Source organism: Giraffa tippelskirchi, chromosome 10 (assembly GCF_054371585.1).
Source record: "Giraffa tippelskirchi isolate mGirTip1 chromosome 10, T2T-mGirTip1v1.2.pri, whole genome shotgun sequence".
NCBI classification, from domain to species: domain Eukaryota; kingdom Metazoa; phylum Chordata; class Mammalia; order Artiodactyla; family Giraffidae; genus Giraffa; species Giraffa tippelskirchi.
The window spans coordinates 84,230,320-84,251,818 of NC_137284.1; the positions used below are offsets into that span (position 1 = coordinate 84,230,320).

The following is a 21,499-nucleotide window of genomic DNA, read 5'->3' on the forward strand; positions in this document are numbered from 1 at the left end:
AGTTTAGAAACACTGATAAAGGATGGGTAGAAATAGCCCTCCACCCTGGGCAGTAAGAACTGTTGGGACAGCTTGGAGAGGCTAGCTGAGAAAAGAAATCATTGACTGAGTTGTGTGAGGGAACTATGATTGAGGGTCCCTTGCTGTGGCTGAATTCAGGAGAAAAGCCTGGAGCTACTTCCACAGACCGCTGCTAGAAACTCCACTTTCCATAAGGCTCCTTTGCAGTACCTGTCAAGAAGAGCTTCCTATCCTTGTTGCCACGGTGAACTCTGACTAAGCCATCTCTTTTTGAGACCTGCTGTCTTGGGCGAGTGGTAGTGGGTGGCTGGGTTGGGAAACAGGGTGGGCGCTGGGAGTGGAGGGAAGTGTTGGTTACAAGGGCAGCCGCCGATCAGTGGTCTGTTCTGTTCTGGCCAAAAGTAGATGGTCACTTTTGGTCAGAAGGAATTTGGCATTCTCTGTTTCTGGAAAGGAAAGGGTCCAAAAGGAAAGTGAAGATCAGAAAACAAATCAGAATGAGATCATTTGGAGGTGAAATCATCTGGAATGTATACAAGAGGTTAATAAAAACTGACTTTATATTCTTCAGTTTACTGTGTTTGTGCAAAAATAAGAAAGGCAGAAGAGAAGATCTTTAAAAATAAAACTTGAGATAGTTTAAAATGAAAAAAAACAAACTGTACTGATATGAACACAGCAAGTAAGTAGCCAATAGAAATCTAAGAAAATCAAATTGGATTTCAGCTTTCAAATTTTTTGGCCTATTTCTCTTGGGGCAAGGGTTTTCTTTTGTTGTTGTTTGTGAAAATCAAAATGTTCTTCTAAAGCTTTGTGTTTTTTAAGAGTTTTCCATATTTTCTTAGAATGATTGATTATGCATTTTCAGAACTCTGTAATCATTTAACATTTATTGCCAGAAGTATCTCTGCTGTACATGCAGAGTCACAGACAGTAAATATATAGCTCTGATCATATGACGCTGCCTCTTGTGGATGGACCTTCCTTCCCAAAGGTGAATTCACTGACCTGTCATCATCGGATACTTTTGCTTTTTTCTGGGACCAGCCATGAGTTCATCAAGCCATCATGTAAAGAATTACTGGTTCATACTGAGAACTTACATGTTCATTTCATCTGACATGAATAGTAAGACCAAATGGCCTATCTAAGCATCAAACTTGGCTTCAGCGTTGCTGTGCCTTTGTCACATGATCTAACTATGGGCCTGTTTGATTGAGCAGGACTATTAACATCTGATCCAAGAAGAGAAAGGCCTAAATTTTAACATGCCAAAGTCCCTTAAATGCTATTTATGACATGTCTTTTAACAAAGTTAACCTAAGTTTTTAAAATGCAAATTATTTTACTTTAGGTTTGAGCAAATTTATTTTCAAAAAGGTAATTTATCAAATTACCAGCAGAGAGCAGGACCCTGAGGAAATGAGACAGGCAAGTAAATGCTGATGGAGGAAAGAAATGAGAAGCATGGAGCAGGAGAAGGCTGATGGGAACACAGTACGAGATCCTGAACAGAGGGTACAATCTGAGCTTGGGGCTGGCAATGTTATCCCCCGGGTAGGTAGGAGGGGTCGTGGAACCAGGGGAGAGGCAGAGGAATGCCAAAGGCACTAGGTAGCTATTTACCAATATTGCCTAATTCCAGATATCTATCCATGAATTACTTGATTTTTTTCCACTTTTCATCTGAGTATGTAATATTATATAAAACATGATATTTCACCCATTCTTGTTGTGCAAGATAATCTTTGGGGAAGAGGGGGACATGAGGATGGGATAGGGTGAAGAAATCTTTACATATAATGAGTCAGACTGTGAAAAGTAGCCTTTTTTATTTTATTACTTTGTTGAATGTGTAAATATATATTTCAGTTATTGAAGTACCAAATAAACACTTTTGGATATTAAATGAAAACACATCAGCAATATTTGATTGGGGTATTGAGGTTTTTACATGCGTAATTAGGAATAATGTAGATATAACCACAGCTTTATACCTCAATGTGTTTTAAAGTACTGAAAAATAAGTTAATTGATAATTTGAACAGAAACAAATCAAAATAATATTGCAAATCAAGCAAGAACAGATAAAATTTTAAGAAGAAGATGCTTGATGAAAGTTAGGAGGTAGGTTTTTTTTTAAACATGAGAAAGACAATAGAATAAATTCTGCTTTATTCTCAACACAGAAGCAAAATCAACTTTTTCTCATTGAGACATTTCAAACTAAAAACTGCATTTTTTTTAAGTTCTTGCAGGTCACATAATTTTTTTTTCAGAGTTCTTATAGCTTTTATTTTTATTTAAAAATTTTTGAAATATAATTAATTTACAATGTTATGTTAGTTTCTGGCGTACAGCAAAGTTATTCAGTTACACACACAGGTCATATCTGACTATGTGAAATGAGCTTGGAATCTAAAGAGAGAGAGAAAGTGTATCTTTTAATACTGAACAAGTCAAATTTCTTTCTGTATGGCAATATATATATTCTTTCTATACTTTTCATTTGTTGTGAAGCATTGTCATTGCTACTGACATTTCTTAAATAGCTACTTTGGCTCCATTCGACTATTAATGTACAAGAAAACTGAATAGACTTTCTGTAGAGAAAATCCATCTGGGGAAGAATTTGCATTACTTTATGCCTGCCAGATTTCATTATTTACTCTGGGTTTCTATGTAACATAAAGTAGGTGTTTTTTTTTTAAAAAGCAAAACTAGAAGAGACAAGCAAATTTTTATGACACACATAATATTTAACTCAGACCTTATTCCTCTAAAGCTGTGAAGTTCTGGGTGAACAAATTCTGCAAAAGTTTAGAGAAATTAAAAGGATGATAATATCAATAATAATAAATCTTTTCAAATAAGGTGAAACAACCTGACCTTTTTTAGTATAGAAAATAGAAATTAAAAGTCACCGTAGAATGATTGTCATGTGTATACTGGTTTAAGATGATTGTTGAAAAAGGCTTGTGCTAACTGCTTTGTTTCTTTCATTTTCACAGTTCATACTTCATTTGCATCACTGTAGATCTAGACCAGTAATTCTCAAAGTGTGTCCATTGATCACTAGATATTCCAGAGATCTTTTCAGGACTCTACAAGATCAAAAAATTCTTTAGACTATTAAGATGTTATTTGCCTTTTTCACTCTCATTCTTTTCGTAATATGCATGAACTTTTCCTACATTTCCATGACATGGCACAATATCATTGCTTTGATGGATAATGGAAAATGTATTTCTCAACTGTTTATGTTAAATTTTTCTTAATTTTGAATATGGTAAATATTGATAGATATAATTCACATAAAACAGAGTTCTTTAAGGAATTCAGTAATATTTAAGAATGTAAAAGTGATCTTGTTCCAAAATGTTTAAGAGCCACTGTTCTATACATGGGCATAATCATAATTTTTCCAATGGTCAAGGAAGTTGGATAATTAGAAGTTTCTCACAAGATATAATTATCGTATTTGTCTCTAAGTTTTCTATACCTTATATCTCTTGTAGTGTATTTTCAGAACCCTTACTTTCCTTGCTCATTAATGTTAATTTATAATTTAAGATTGACTGTTTTTTATTTTATCTTAATTAATTTACTGGGCATGATTTAGATTAAATTATGATTATATCCCCATATAATTTTGAAGTTTGACTGATAAGTTGTCTATCAACTTTAATCAAGTTGTTTCTAGCCTAAGGTAGAATGAGAGTATTGTAAAGGTAAATACATTTTATTTTGTGTCCTTATTTTGATAAACTTATTGGAAAAAAATCATTTATAAGTTGTTTCTTTTATCTTCTATTATATCATCTATATTAGTAGTTCTACACATTGAAAATTAATTTTTAGCATTAAATAACAATAGAAACATTGAAGATCATCACTTTGATTCAAGTTTAAGTAAAACTTGGGTTTCTCAACACTTACCTAATCCTTAATCCTTAAGGATATAATTCAGTATTTTTTGAAATCATTAAATCTAAAAAGGGAATTCTGAAAATATGTATTTATCATTTATAGAAAATATTATCTGGATTACTCAGATTAGTTGCTCATCATTTATTCACATTCATACACATATCTTTTTAATGAATAGCATGTTTTAGAAACTCTTCAAAGAGTTAGTGATTTTGCAGTGAACACAATAGACAAAAATCACTGTCCCAGGAATTTCCCATTGGAGTAATATTTATTGAATAACCAATTAAAGATATGTGGAAGAATTTTAAGAATGACAAAAGCATGAGTTTTCTCTCTCTTAAACTGAAATTGAAGAACAATGCAGTTAGTCGATTTAAGTTTATATGTAACCAGACAACAGTATGTGTAGAAATAAATATCTGAAAATAGAATATTGTTTTGTTCTGGTCTGGTTCTCTCTCATGATCTTTACAGTTTACTGGCTTCCCAGGTGGCACTAGTGGTAAAGAACCCACCTGCCAATGCAGGAGACGTAAGAGACACAGGTTCAATCCCTGGGTCAGGAAGATCCCCTGGAGGAGGAAATGGCAACCCACTCCAGTATTCTTGCCTGGAGGATCCCATGAACAGAGGAGCCTGGCAGGCTATAGTCCATAGGGTCACAAAAAGTCACGCATGACTGAAGCAACTTAAACGCAACCAACTGTAGTGGGAGAGAAAACAATCTATTTGGAGAAGGTAGGAATATTAATGAAATTAATTAAAGATTTTAGATTCCATGGGACTGGACATGTATTTATCAGATAATTGTCCAGATTTCTCTTTATGGCCACTGACTAGATTTGAATGATAATGAAAAATAATGCTGAGTGTTTGTTGTAGCATTAGCCATATAAATCAGTATGCTATTATTAATTTCTAATTGTTTGTACTGGAAATGTCTCCTTTGGACAGGATTTTTATATAAATCAAAATATTTGGATTCCATTTAAAAATAACATCCTTGTTATCCAAATACTCATGGTCTTAGTCATCAGTTTCAGGATTATGAAGAACATTTTTCAAAGTGACTATATAATTACTTTTGCAAGCAAACTGCAAGAGAGAGGATATTTAAGTTTCAAAAGAAAATATTGTAAAATAGAGTTGCCCTTGAAAAATTGATGCTCTTGAATATTTTTTCTTTCAAATATGATTCTCCTTACTATGAATCTTTTAAAGATTTTTATTGTGTTATTTAAGGGTAAAAATCTTAATTGTGTTAGCATTTTTTAGCACAAAAACTTGGTCCTTGATAAATTCTTTGTTCATTTTATTTGTTTGGACATAGCTGGAATTATAAACTAAATTTATTTAAGATAAGATGAATTAATTTTAATGATGTTTTAATTAAACATTTATCCATTATTTAATCTGAAATTTTGATCCACATTTAAACTTTATTTTAAGTAGTTTCTTCCAAAACATGTTCTTAAACAAAAACACCTTTAGAAAATAAGACACACTAAAAGGCAACATTATAGCATAAATACACCAACAAAGTACACTGAACCCTATGGAGAGGGAAGAGTGCAAGCAGGGTTAAAAGCTTTAGTATCTTTCTGAAGACAGAACATAGAGACATCACATCCTCTCCCTGTCTGAAGGAAGCCACTATGTGAATAATATGGAATATTTTAAGGGATGTATTTTGATTTTTATAAGTTTGTTGTAACTTTCTGATATATGCATACATATATATTTCTGAAGGATCAAGCCCAGTGTTAGTGTTAATTTCATCTTCAGCAACCCTGGGAGAGAAGTAATAAAATCACCAATAATTTTTCATTTAGAAACTATTGCAGTGACATCCTTCCACTGCCCTCATCCAAGAGTTTACAAATGACCAATATAGAAATTAGAGGTGTCTATTTTAAATACTTTTATTTGTGAAAACTTATAATTTGGAAGTAACAAATGTAAATAATTACAATTTGGAGGTTACAAATACAGATAATTGTATTGAAGCCACCTACGCCATTTTTCTAGTGTCTTCTTTTAAATTTTTCCTAATTGGATAATGAATATATTGAAGTAAATCAGAAAAAAGTATATTAAATTTCCAAAGTCCTTATAAGATGCAATATCTCTTCTTAAATCAATACTCCTGGGTGGTAGTAGAAAACCTAAAAATGTTACTGGACATAATTCAAGGGAAAACTTACCAATAATGCTGGTAACAGTGGAAATTAAAATTTGATATTTGATCTCCATCCAAACCAATCAGCAAATGAGATAAAGCTGCAAGATCTCTTTGGTAAAAATAACACAGAAGCAACAATAATAATAGATAGATAAATAGAGTGAAAGGTAAAGGAGATAAAGTAGAAAAGGTCACTAATGTAAATATAATACTAGCTAAAGAACAACAAAGAAAATGCATGCTATAAGTATATAATTTCAGCAATAGGCAGTTATTTCAGTTCCATCATTATACTATTGAAATACAAGAATTATTGATTGATTTATCTTAATTCCAAACAATTGATTCTAAACTCCTATACACTGTATCTATGAAGATAATATTAATACTGCATATAGGAATATTATAATAATATATATAATAGGAAATTATAGGCTTAACTACATAATAAATTACTCCTGAAATATTTGGAAACACCTTTGAGCTAGACCAGGGATATAAAACCAGTGAAAGAATAGCACAGGTTTCATACATTCCAAGCACTGAATTCTATAATAGACAACCCTTAATTTGAGACAATTCAATATTATAGAAAACTGGATGAGCACTTTCATTAATTTTGATTAGTCTTGATTCTCTTTCATTAATGAATGTGTGACCTGGAAAAAGTCACTTAAACTTTAAACTTTTTTTTAAAAAACAAAAGAGAGGGGCTTAGTTTTTCTATAAACAAGATAATGGTTCTGGAACTAGTTAACTTTAGAGTCCATGATTGTGCAGTTATAAAGTCATACACAATTTTGATCTGACACTTTGAACATGGTGCTGCCATCGTGTGGTAGGTACAGTGATAGTTCTGCAATTTTTAAAGATGTATATGTAGTAGAGGGGAAAATCAACAGAGCAAGCTAATTGAAGACAGATGGGCAGTCAAAGAGACACTACCCTATTTAATAAAGGTTAGCCACAGAGGAGTAATCAAACAAAATGATGTCTAACCACCTAGCAGCCACAGAAAATGAAGAGGTCAGAGAATAACTCAAAACAGATTGAATTGCTTCACAGAAGATAAAATTAATTTACCTGAAATGCCCCCTCAATAAATGAGTCCCAAAATGATTCAACATGCTAGTATTTATTCTTCTAGTGTATATAGGAACCCTATCTCTAGAAGTAGACTTAGACCATCACATATTTATTTGATACATTCTTTTTTCTAGTTGGTTCTTGAAAATACAAGTAAAAATGCAAAAAAAGAAAACAGGCCTCCCAAAATGTAATTCATTAAGAAAATGGCTCCAAAAATGTTTTTCATTATTAAAAAAGCCTTAAATCTAATGTAAAATAAATATTTTCATATATAATACACAGGTGCATAATACATGATTTCTGAAATTCTGTTAAAGAGTTGGAAGAATGAAAAGATTTTTTAAATTGTTAATTTTGAAATCATAAAATTATGAAAAGTCATATTTAGTTTTACTGTTCTAAAGTATTATTTTCTACAAGAAATGTAGAGAGACATAATACTGAAATATAAACCAGAGCTTACCTCCTGTCCGTACACCAAGAGTTGCAGTCAGCTTAAGTGCTAATGTCTGTGTTAGCACCCTCTAGTACTTCCCATGGAATGTTAGCATATGTATTGTTCTGTCACTCCAGTTTAGAAATATAGATATGTATGTATACATATGTGTGTGTGTATATATATATGTGTGTGTGTATATATAATATTCATGGTCTGTTATGAATTCACAAGGCTATGCTCTTCTGTGTATCATGTGTTGTCATTAAATATTTCTTTCAGTCAAACCAGTCTGGGGGTATTTGGGATGACAAAACATCTGGTTAAGTGATCACATTTTTTTACGTAGTATGACAGATTAAAGTTGAATCTCTGACTTTAAAAGTTAACCAAAAAAACTAGATTACCCAAAGTTTCATTGATAAAGAACATGGGGTAAAAAAAAAAAAACTAAACTATATACTCTGGTGTTTCTGATGAGATATTTTTGATTTGTATCAACACAGAACTGGATTTTTAAAAAGTGAGAATTCTTCTATATCACTCAGATACTTTAAGTTGTTTGGTCAAAGGAAAGAATTATTAATATAATTATCATTATTATAATTTTTACTATCAATTTATTAAATATTGCTTCAGCATAGTTCCAGGATTAAGCTTTTAAGAAGGCTACCATGGAACAAACATAGGTAGGTTCTGCTTCCAATAACCACATGAATCTAACAACTACAATTAAATATAGAAAGTGATTATTGCGGTAAAATGTATACAAATTATGTGCTATGGGAGTCTAGATATAGGAGAGTTCACTTCTGATTGTGAAGATGAGGGAAATGTATGAAGCAGATTCTATCTGAACTGAGCCTTTCCAGATGAGTACCATTTAGATAGAGAAAATAAAAGGGTCAGAGGAAGGTATAACAAAATTGGAAAGAGACTTGACTAGAACTCAGGAGAAGAAAAACCAAATCATAGAGATTCAAAGTGAGTGGTCTGAATGGGCTTCAGTGAAGAGTATACAAAGGAAAATTATGGGAGGTACATGTGGAAAACAACAGACAATAAAGTAAACCAAACAGATTTGATAAAGCAAACTAAAGAATTTGACTGAAATCATGAGATGTCTTGAAATTACAATCTGGCCTCTAATAGAAAGTCCTTAAAGAACTTTATTCATTGCTTTTAGGACTTACTGTTGGAGGTTTGCAGAAATACAGATTTAGTTCAGTTTAATATAATTGATGGTTTCTTATGTGGGAGCTGATTCAATTAAAGAAAATTAGTAAATAGATGTGTTGTTTTAAGTAACTGAAAAGGAACTATTAAAATATTTGGACTCTCAGCACCAGCTCATCAAAACTGCATTTCTATATTTTTAATTAACCTCATTTTATGCAACATAGATATAGCCCTGTACAGGGAAGATATATTCTGCATTATAATTGAATTCATTTTAAGGAACTAACTAAATGTCAAGCTATCTCTATATTTACATATCAGGTTAAGAAAAAAAATGCAGACATGCACAGACATCTTATTAAAATAATGCCCAACATATAGATTCATTTGAGTTATTCATCTAAATACCCAAAATTTCTTTAGATTTAACTTTACATGTAATTTCATTTTACAAAGGTGGACTTAGACTTATTCTGAAATTTGTATATGTTCCCTATATTTAGTTTTCTTTGTTTAGATATTAGTGGTTTGCATTTAAAATATTGGCAACACTTTAATAGGTTTTCCACATGAAATTTCCATTCACCTAGACAATATGAAAAAACTATTTCCTTAAATTTATTTCTAGCCTTTTTCCTTTGCTATGATTATATTGTTTTACATTCTGTTCACATTTCTCAAATATCCCAGAAGAGGACTAGAGCTAGAAACTGCATCAGGTAAAAATCAAAGTTTGCCAAAGAAAAGATTAGATATTTTGAAATGTAAATAATAAGACATCATTGGATATTTTAATGTGTTGTGAGATTTGTGAGATTGCTCAGGGATTAAAAAAAAGGCTTTAAATTAGTAAATTGATTTTAAAAATAATGTCTATTAACTAAGGTTTGTGTTTGAAAATAATATATTGAGATTTTCCAGTTGATGAAATCACTTTCTTACATTCAGTATCATACTAAAAATATTAACAATCTAGTTAGTTGAATTATCTATTGACAATCAAAAAGTGTGATAGCTTTTCCTTGTTTACAATCCATTGACTTGTCTGATTCACTATGCAGTTGATTATACAGTTTAATCTACTTTATTGTGTTCATAATTTTATATGTCATATTACCCTTGCATTTTATAACTTTATCTTTTTAAAAAGTCTTTAACACATCAGTCAGGTTTCTTCTACATAAGTCAAAAGAGAATATTAAACAAGCGTTATGATTATTTCCTGGAAATCTAGTCCTATGTATTACTCTTAATTCACTGGTGACTGGTTACTTAGCAGGATTCAGGCACTTTTCTAACTAGCTATTCCCAATTTAATACACACCTGACATATAACTGACTAATTATCAAATATTTCTTCCTTCTCTCTTCTGGAAAAAGAATCCTACTATCACTGAAATAGATGGTATGAAAATTTCTGGTGGCTTTAGAGAAGCTGCTTGTTCAGAAATGGAAGGGAAGAAGTGAGAAAAGTCTTAAAACCTTTGAAAGACTTGATCCTAGCTAATCTGATAGTTTCCTACCCTCAAATGATTTCCTTCACAGTATCTATGTTTTCTATTTTATTTGGGTATACTGCTTAAAGCACCGCCAGATTGCCATTGTGCTTTTATACATTTCCTTAAGAAAAATGTTGATAATATAAGATCATTAAAAGATTATCAACTCTTTACCAAGTGGTGTGGATCCATCCAACTGCTTAAGAAACTCCTGACTAAACAGTAGAAGAGTATTTATGGAGGAGAGAGAATCTAAGTAGTTTTGCAGCTTAGAGTACATCTAAAATTAGAAGAGAATCAAGGTGAATTCATTGTCAGGGACCAGATACTCTCAAAGACTGGGAAACAGCCATTGATGATAAAGCCCTGAAGAAGAGGTCTGACGGGTATAGCAAAGAAAATCACAATACAAAGAAGTGTGGGTTACTGTATTCCAGCTTTATCTCCCTCCTCATTATCATCATCTTATGAGGGAGGCTTTATTGACTCCATTATTTTCAAATGAGGAAAGAGACTTCCTAGAGTTACTTCAGCAGGATTGGGGATTCAAAACCATATTCTGTGAGATCAAAGCTCACACTCTTAAAACTCTGACCACCCAGCAGAAGACAAACGATAGTTTCAAAAATCTACCTAGAGCATCTCCCCAACCCCCACAAAAAAGAGGAAACTCTTTGTTTCTCTTCATTTCTTTGGCATCAAAATTTCCTCCCAAATCTCTAATCTAGAACTCTGCTAACATTACTATTATTGCATAATTTATAATACAAATTCATAATTCTTCTATGGGAATATGCATTCTTATGTTCAAAAATCAAACTCATGGGTTATTTAAAACAACTCCCACTCATAAACTAGGACACGACTAAAGGGAAATAAATATCTTCAAATTTTAAAACCTGCTGGAGGCAGTTGGTAGAGCTACATACAAACAAGTCCAGAATTTTTAATCATTTCCTGAAATGATCTATTCTATTTTGCACCTTGACTTCTTAAATTATTGGTTATTAATATGGAAAATATTGAAGCAATTTTCACATATTCTGTCACTCTATCTACCCAAGTCTTCCTGAAGTCTTTTCTCCATGAAATAGCCACAATTCTTATTTGCTTGCCATATTATTATTGTAATACAGTACAAATAAATCACAACAAATAGTAATAATATTTAACTCAGTCTAAAAATCTGATGGTTTATCCCTAGAAGTGATTTTGTTTTTCTTTTTTGTCCAACAAAAACAATCAAGGGCTTTAGTGTTGCCACTGAAATTTATTGGTTAAGGAAAAGAAAATGAAAGGCAGGTTAAGAAATGCAGAGTTTTTGCCAGAGCTGTTTCTTTATAATGTAAATGAAGAAAACGTTTAAGTTGCATTTGGAGATCAGTTGGAGTTTCATTGATTGACTGTGGCGTTGACTCTTCCCACACCATGCAGCCAAGCCCACCAATCACCGGCCTGCAGAAAGCTCCGTGTCCACTGGCTCCTCGGGCAGCAGCTTTGGCAGTGGGTATAGCGTGGACAGTGAAGGAAGCAGCAGCACTGCAGGGGAGACTAATCTATTTCCTATTCCAAGGATGTAAGTGGCTCTCTTTTTTTTTCCACTACAAAGTTAACAGCATCGTGAGTAAGCTTTTCTTACCAATGAAAAGGAAATAACTAGATAATTATCCAAGTTTGAGTCAGTGTCTCTGAAGCACTCCCACTCTTTGCGCAAACAGAAAAATACTCTTCAGGAAATATTGGATTAATTTAGTGAATTCTAAGGATGAATGCTGATCACTACCAGGACTACTTAATCAGTACATTCAATATTTAATAGAAAAAACTGCTAAAATAATAACTTAGATGTCCATGGGGTCACAGAGAGTCAGACACTACTGTGCGACTGAACTGGGCTGAACTGATGCTGAAGGAAGTTCAGCAGCAGTAGTATGTGGATGCTTTAATCATATAATGTATAGATTAATTTATTTTGAATCAGAAGACATTTAAATAGATATATAAAGAGCTCATATATCATATTTGAAATAGAAAACACATTGGACTATTAATAACTTTTCAACTATAAATTCTTCTACCATTAAAATGGAATATTTTGAAGTGGAACCATATTTTCTAGAACAAGTAATAAGCTGTATATAGGTCCCCAAATAGATATTCTTGGAATAAAGTTCATTTATAATATGTTAAGCCTCAAGAAAATCATATTGCAAATAAAATGCAAAACTAAAGCAGATTGTGTTTAGAATGTGTTAGAATGGTTTGTCATATTGGTGGCAAAATTTAGTAGCATCCAAGATAAATCCAAGATAAATGTTATCTCTATTCCAATATCAAAATCTAAACTTCCTGACTTTCTCCAATAACTAGTTGTTAAGTTTTCAAAAATGCCATTGGGCCACAGCTCCAGGATCTAGGCTAGGGTGAATCCAGCCCACTGCCTGGTTTTGTAAGGTCTGGGAAGAACTAGAAACAGCTTTTGCATTTTTAAATGTTTCCCAAAAGCCCAGAAGAATAGCATTTTGTGATACATGATAAGCGTGAATTTGAAATTTGTGTCCATATGTTAAGTTTTATTGGAATGTGGCCCCACCAGCTTGCTTATGTGTTACCTAATATTGTCTGTGCTCTAGGGACAGAATTGTGTGATTGCCGCAGAGACCATTCAAATCCTTCATATTCTGGCCCTTTACAGAGTGAGTTTGTGAACCACTGTCCTGGGCCCTTGTTAAAAGGTCTTTTTAATTTTCTCTGTTGAATGAAATCTTCTCTGGGAGTGGAACTTTTACTTCTCTTTGTTTTAATGTCAAGGTTTTTTTCAAATCTTTCCTTTTGATCCCCAGAAGAGCTGTAATATTTAGATGATGGCTCAAGTTTATAAAAGCAAAATAATAGGGTAAAATAGATTTGTGCAGTGAAAAATATGTTTATTTTGTGATTTTCAGGATATGTTTTTCCTACTTGACTCAGTATTGGATTATCTGTCCATCTACTTTTTTTAAGACCTAGGTTGTGGATTTAATGGACTTATTTGTATTTAATCAGTTCATTTTTATTGGCAATGGTTTCTAAAAGGAATATGATCTCGGTGGTCCACACATTGATGATCCAGTTTAACAGAAAAGAATTCCCACAAAGTCATTGCATTCCTCTCTCCAAGCTATGAATATCGTATGTCTGTAAAGGTTTTGCACCACACATCACTTCCAATTTATCTGTACCTTCCAATTTATCTGTACATTTCAAGATATATAATTTAACACTGATGACAAAATTATAACTTCCAGAGCATAAAGTACATCATTTCCTCAATATCTGAATGTCTAAAGTGGATTTTTTTTTTTACCTACAGACCACATTTCAGTTTTGTTGTTTCCCATTTTCCTGTTTCTTTTGTAAATCAAAAGCTTTTAAAACTGCCTAGGAAGCTATTGTTTTGCCATATGAGCACAAAGAAAGTTTTCTTTTCTAAAGCATTACAGGAGATATGTAAGAAGCAGTATTTGGTGGTTCTTTTATCTCCCTTTGTATCTAACACAATTATTGCTTGGGCTAGCGTAAATGTTCAATAACTACTTGGTGATTGTTTAACAAATAAACATTATCATTTGTGCAGTCAGAATGTTCTGAGCTGAAGGTTATTTATTGGGAATTCAAAAAAATTGCATCCTTTATATGACCCACAGTTATATTTCCTTTGTACTTCATTTAACTTCACAGTGCTGCAAGTTTTCTGTATAATCTTAGAAATGCACCTAATATACATTTTGGCTAAATACCAAATGTTAAAATCCGTTTTCAATAGAAGCAAGTACTGCAGCTGAATGGCATCATTAAAATATTAAATCTAAACCTCAAGATCAAATAAAAAATTATCCAAAAAATTCTTGTTACAATTACTAAAAATTATACTTATTTTGTGAAAGTCTGGCATAGAATAGAAGAGTAAGTTTTTAGCACTCTGATCTACCAGATTAGCACTGCTAAAATGTTTGTCACTTTCAACTGAGTATGGCTCAATAACAGGTTGTGTGTTGGCTAGCTCTACTAATATAGGGTACTGCTAAAGGTAAGATTGCTACTATTAGGCTTTCTCACTGTGTAATAGTAGCAGACACAGCAAAGTTAATTTTTTTAACTTATCAACTCTTTGTCTTGAATCTCACTGAAGTAACTGCACAAGATGAAGTTTTGTGCATTGCTTAATCAAGACTTTTTTATACATATTCAGATGCAGACTATATATATGTATATATATATAATTTCTAACATTTCTAACTTTATCCTTCACAATATCAATTAATAAAAATGTGTACTTAAAACTTTGACCTAGGATTGTTATATTGGAAAAATGTAATGACTTTAAAGGTAAAATAATTTTTGAATTTACATCAGTTCCTCTTTCATTATGTGCAGAACCATTTCAGTAAAATGATAAGAGGATCTTTAGAGTAGTTTTCAAGTAAGATGTAATTGGATTCTTAAGAAATAAGTATGGTTACATTTTCGCCAGTTGGGCAAATTAAATATTTTTGTGAGAATAAAAATGAATTGTTAGTAAATACTGCCATGTTAGAATTATTGTCTGGAAAGTATAATATCAAGACATTTCTTTGATCAAGCACCTTTTTTTAAAACACGTAAACATTTTTAGTCCATCTTTTTAGAATATCTTATATAACTACATATAAGGGCAACCTCAGAATCTTTTGTATGCCATGTAACTTTTTCTCTGAAGAAATAAGAAGTGCCTATAGTCTTTTGGCTGTTACACTATCAATATTCTGAACTCACCGGGCTCGGAGTGTACTGAGTTCTTCATCTGTTTGGACTTCCAAGAAGTTTAAGGCCAAAACTAAAAACGGTTTGTAGCCATTGGCTGAATTCTAAAGCCATTATGTACGCAACTACCTATCAGTACTTTATATATATTGAATATTATGCTGTATCAGTCACTGTGCTAAGCACTTATATACATTTTCCATGTGATTTTCTCATAACCAAAGGGTAACTCATGTTACTATCCTTAAATTACAAAGAAGAAATGGTCTTTACCAGATGAAGTAGATTTACCTTAAATGGCAGCATAAAGTAGTACAGCCAGAAGCAGAGATCAAGCAGGATGACTTCAAAAGCCCATAAGCTACGCATAGGAAGGATCTGAAAGAAATAAACATCCATATTATTTCAATATTATTTTAAGTTATTCACTTCAAAATTTCCCTTCTCACCAAAAGATCTATACAACTCATCATAACAAAGTGTAGATTTAAAAAAACCCTCCTCCTTCTTGAGTTAAAAATGGTAAAAAAAAAAAAAAAAAAAAAATCCCCATTCTAAAAAAAATTAGAAGATTTCATGATGGTCTGGTCTTTGATAAATGAGTCTATGAATTGAACACTGAATTTTGAGGTACAATGTTTAGCCTAAATAGGAATAATGAGCAAATATCCACTTTAAAATTAACATGATAGAAATCAATTTATTATGTTTATATTTTCCATTCAAGTAATTTGTTGCAGGTCTGAATATATAATGTCACATTCTATTTTTTCAAACTTAGACTTCACGCTTGCATTTAAGATCATAATTGGAGTTTATAAACTTTTATTTCCTTTCTAAACAGAGGAAAGATGGGACAGAATGGGCAAGAGCCTATAAAACAGACAGGAGTAGGCATAGGACTAGCAGACACTGAAGGTAAGTTAAAATTTACTATCCTGGGTTTTGGTTGAATCTGTATGCTATACAGATTTGTTTGTTTGTATGTTTTTGTTTTAATATTAATGTTGACTTCTAAGTACTACATATTGAACAAGTCAACTTATTATGAGTTCTGATTTTTTAAAAATCTGTTTTACTCTTAGTCATTTTTTCCAATAATGTTTCATCTTCTGTATAGCACTGACTCATAAATTTTAATCCTAGCATGAGATTAATTCAGTGTGTCAGAACATAAGATCAATCAAAGGTTCTGAAATTCTGATCTAAGTTGTAGTGGAAAATAGTAATTTTTGTGAACTATTTCTGCTAATGAATGATTGAAGACCCGTAGTTTAAATCAGTGCACAATGTAAAGAGCAAATAAGCACCATGTATTGCACATGATTAATATTCTTTAAATTGTAGCTATTATTAAATTAGAAGTGGATATAAGAGCCAATCCAAATCCAGTCCAAAAATATGCACTTCTTGGGAGAGCTTATGCAAGATCACCTGAAAGATTTAAATCAAATCAATTAGACTTTCCAGTTGTACTGGTATTTCCACAGTTTACCTTGAAAACTTCTAATACACTCAAAATAGACAATTTGGACTTTGCCACATTTCTTGAATTTCTAATTGTGTTATTCTTTGCTGTTGGGTATCCATGTACATTACATATAGTGACTGACATAACCCATTTATTCTCCTAAACCAGATGTTCACAAGCTTTAGCAGGAGGCGTTAGGATCTCAACTCTGTGTGAGGCTTCATTTGCCTGGCTGCATGCATTTAAAGAACAAATAACCCTAATAAATCACTTATTCTCTTAAGTATCTTTGGAAGCCTGAATTTGATCACTCAATTTTCATTTTCAGTGGGCCAGAACAAATAAACCTCTACTATCTTAGTAATATGCTAAACTCTACTCACAAGTATTTTCAGATAATTGAGTATGTGAAAGCACATCACCTAAGGATGTCACCCTAAGGATGTGGTGGGGTGGGGAGGGCAGGGGTTTAGGAGAGAACAAGATTTTATTTAATATTGGAAGTTTTATTAAGCATAAGGGTTTATATAGAAATAATGCAAATCTCATTTTAACTGGTATCTCATCTATTTTATATAGGTATCTTTTTCACATGTAACTGTGATAGTGATTAATATGAGTCCTTCTTAAGTATATGAACATATTTTGCAAAGTCCATGAAGCAAGTGTAGAACAGAAATGACTTCCTGACCAAGAAAAAATCTAGGTCTCAGAACTGGAGTCCTCTGTCTTGTCTTGTTTTCATAAACACACACAAAAAAGTGTTTTGTTTTGTTTAATTATTTTCTCCAAATATTTTCTCTAATAGGAAAAAGAAAATGGAGTAAATGATAGTTATCTCTCTGGGGGTTTGTAGGTTAGACTATACAAGTGCTCTATATAAAATTTTCATTTAATTTCATCTCCTTGTCCAACTGGGTTGCTTAAAAATTAGCTTGCAGAGACAAAAATACAAAATCATTCTGAAAGACCCCCAACTAGAATAGAGTAGCAGATGTTCCTAGGACATCCAAGGAGTCCCTCAGCAAATACTGTTGTTAATGGCACTAAGCACTGGGGATGAAGCTTAGATTGCAGCACAATCCCTGGTTGTTCGGTCCATGGCTATGAGTGACATAAATGTGAACAAAGGGTGTCCAAGCCTTTTAAAGTGGCAATTTAAATCCCTGACTTTTATTCCTAAACTCATATTCAAAAATATGTGAGGTCAAATTCATAATTTTATTTATTGCTTCTTTAATCATTTGCTTGAATATTCTTTTTCCACATGGAGGATACTAGATACATAATTATTTCTATTTTCTCCTAGCTCTTTTGTGAAAGGTAATATTGAATTAAGTAAATTTTTTTATTCCATGTGATAAGGTGATAAGGTAATAAGCTTTTCTTTCCTACCTAGTATGAAATACCGTATCAATCATATTCAGAGTTTTCAAGAATATTCATGTCTAGTAATGGACTTAATTGAACATTTTGTTGACCTTTCATTCTATTTGTATCTGTCAGTGCCTGTCTCATTGTTATTCTTGTTTTATTTTTGGCTTTTCTAAATTAGACTGCTTTTAGCCATTTTTCAATTTTTTTGAAAAACTCTGTTGAGAAGCAAAGGAAGTTCCACATGAATATTTGTTGCAATTATACTACAATTCTAAGACTGTTTTGAGGAAACTGACATCTTTACATATAATATTTTCTCACTCATGGACATGATATATATTTTTAAATGTCAATGTGAATGCAACTATTTTTATATGTATGATATTAGACAAATTACTCAAAATTTCCAAGTCTCTGGTTCCTAGTCTACAAAAGTAAGAATAACAATAGTATCTACCATGAGTGTGTGTTGCAAGGATTGATGGAAATAGTGTAAGGTACTTGGTACTGTGACTGGCTCATACTCAATGTATGCTAGCTGTCATTGTCCCTGGGGCTTCTCTGGTAGCTCAGCTGGTAAAGAGTCTCCTACAGTGCTCCATATCATCGCCTGTATCATGTAAGTGATTACTCCTGGCCTGCTTTTCCCCAAGACTTTTAAACTCATGTTTTCTAAAATGGCTTCTCTTTTTTTCCCTTTGGCATTCCAACAGAAAAGATATTTTCAGGGTCTTACATTTTCCAGTTTGTTTTGAAAAGATTATATATATATTTATTACAGTGTTTCAAACCACTTTTCTTTCCAGAATAATTCTCATGCGATCCCTTGTATAGTAATGCTGCCTCTCCATGAAGGATGGCTTTCCTAGACCTTATTATGCTTTCCTAAATTGCCTGAGTTTAAAATTCAGTGGTAATGATTTCTAGTCCTCGGTTACTCACTGGGAATTTAACATAGAAAGCATATTCTAAAAACAGTCTATTATTGAAATAAAAAATAATTCAGGGTCTTTACCTGAGACAGATTCATCACTGGAGGTTATTAACTGGGCACTAGAAATGAATTAAATTTCTTAAATATATCTTGACCATTTCTTAGCCATAAGCACAAATCAAAGAATTGGCAATTGCTAAATGTAAGCCCAGAACATTTTAGACTTTCTGAAATTAATACTGTAATGGCAGTTTTTAATATTTTCTGGAAATGTCTTCATTGCCTAGAAGTCCCTGAAATACTTGCATTGGGAGTTAGTGCTCTGATTTATTTATGAGAGAGGGGCATTTGAATCAAAATAAGGACTTTAAAGCATAGTAAAGGGTAGTGAATGAATATAAACCAAGAACATTCTCTTAGCATAGATGTGGAAAATTAACAAAAAAAGACATATAAATACTACAGATACATAGTTATACTTTGTTCTAAATGCCTTTAACACATGAATGCATTTTCTGATTCATTTTCATGAAACAGTAGGGGATGTAAATATAGAATAATGATTTCCACTTTAAAGTTGTAGAAACAGAGACCCAGAACAATGAAACCATTCACCCAGAGTCAACTAATTAAATGGCAAAAGTTAAAATCTACTGATATATAATCTAGTATCTCCTGACTTTTGCCCATTGTACTTTCCATCCTTTTTTAATATTAATGGTTAGAGCACTTTTGCATGAAAAATATTTTAAATTTATAAAACTGTCTGCAATTATTGGAAAGGAAAATAATCAACATTGTTGCTGATTATGGCCTGTTAACTAAGATTAATATCAATTACATTATAGGCATTATGCAGCTTATAAAACAACTTTAAATCTTGTTCTGTCTGATTTTAAGAATTTCGACAAAGTTACTGTACTCAAAACAGCAAGAGATATAAAGAAGATTCCAAATGTTTCTATAAACAACTAGTTTATAGTTGTTTAAAATACATTACATAATACAATAAAATACATAACTATGTGTTTTACATAGTTAAAATATATTACATACAAAGGAGGAAGGATAAGAATTCATACAGTGTCTCAACAGCAATAATAGGCACTTAAAAGAAATTTCAAGTGGAAGAGAATGTAAACTAAAATTCTATCCACAAACTACCCATTAAGTATAAGGGTTGAATAAAATCAGCTTGGGATGTCTAGTTCTCAAAAAAATTTAGGTCTCCATGCTACCTATCTTGGAAGTTACTTGAAGATATGTTCCACCAACATAGAGAATAAACCACACTCACGCATACGCTGACCACCCCACATGCACACACACGCACGGCTTGGGAACCAAGAGACAAGAAGGGTAGAGAAAAGAGTGGTGGGGACACCAGTGATGAAATGAGGAGACTCTGAAGGCAGCAGTTATGCAGTGGGCAGAGAGAATACGTGGAAAAAGCTGGTCAAATACTGAGAGTTCTAACTACAGGTGATGATGAGTGAGCTGTAGTGTGGAAGGGGAAGAAAGGAATTGACAGGAGTTAGTATCTAGCTAAGTGAAAAATGGCCTTCAGAAGGGTTAATACACGTGGAAATTTTGGGAACACTTAGGAATAGGTACATAGAAAGCTAAGCAAATTGTAAAACCAAGTAATTAATAACTAGGGGGGAAAAATTCTTTAAGAACTCCATGAAATACTCACTGGTTTCAGAAGTGAGCAATATCAGTCACATTAATGTGCATGCCAAATATTAGTTTAATCATGATTGTGACATAACTATATTGCAAGGATGAAGAAGACTAAATCTTGACATACCAAAATTTAAATATAAATAAATTATAAAGGAAACACAAAATTACTTTGAGAAATAAGAATGTAAAAGAACCAAAGAAACAGATATAAAGAGTTGATAGTAGATTCTTCTCTGTAACTTTATTAAGGGTTGTGTCAGTTGCTCAGTCGTGTCTGACTCTTTGTGATCCCATGGACTGTAGCCTGCCAGGCTTTCTCTGTCCATGGAATTCTCCAGGTAAGAATACTGGAGTGGTTTGCCATTTCCTTCTCCAGGGTTATTAAAGGTTAGGGGAAATGAAAAATTGGATCAAAAAAAAAAAAGAGTCGGGCCATGGGAGAACTGATTTTTTATGAAGAAGTCATAAAATTATGTAAAATGATTCAATCTTTTGATATATGAGGAAATAAAAATTAGGGCTAGTGATCCAACAGTATTTGTAAGTATGAGGAAAAAATGGCATTGTTTACAATAAATAACTTCCTGAACTGATTTGAGGTGTGAGTTGCTCAGTCATGTCTGACTCTTTGTGACCCCAGAGATCCAACCCAAGTCTTCTGCATTGCAGACAGATTTTTTACCGTCTGTACCACCAGGGAATCCCCAGATAACTTCCTTCTATTAGGGCTTCCCAGGCACGAGTGGTAAAGAACCCGAATGCCAGTACAGGAGATATAAGAGAAGGGTTCAATCGCTGGGTTGGGAAAATCACCTGGAGAAGGAAATGGCAGCCCACTCAAGTATTCTTGACTGCAAAATCCCATCGACAGATGAGCCTGGTGGGCTACAGTCCATGGGGTGGGCTAGAG

General features: G+C 32.6%; 1 protein-coding gene across 1 annotated transcript in view; it reads left to right on the forward strand.

Moving 5' to 3' along the window:
- Positions 1-21,499, forward strand: part of PCLO (piccolo presynaptic cytomatrix protein) — a 359,914-nt gene that overhangs the window by 314,474 nt on the left and 23,941 nt on the right. The window contains exons 22-23 of the mRNA XM_081531727.1: positions 11,774-11,915; positions 15,966-16,039. Of these exons, the coding sequence (XP_081387853.1) occupies positions 11,774-11,915; positions 15,966-16,039 (216 nt within the window). The remainder of the gene's footprint in view (positions 1-11,773; positions 11,916-15,965; positions 16,040-21,499) is intronic.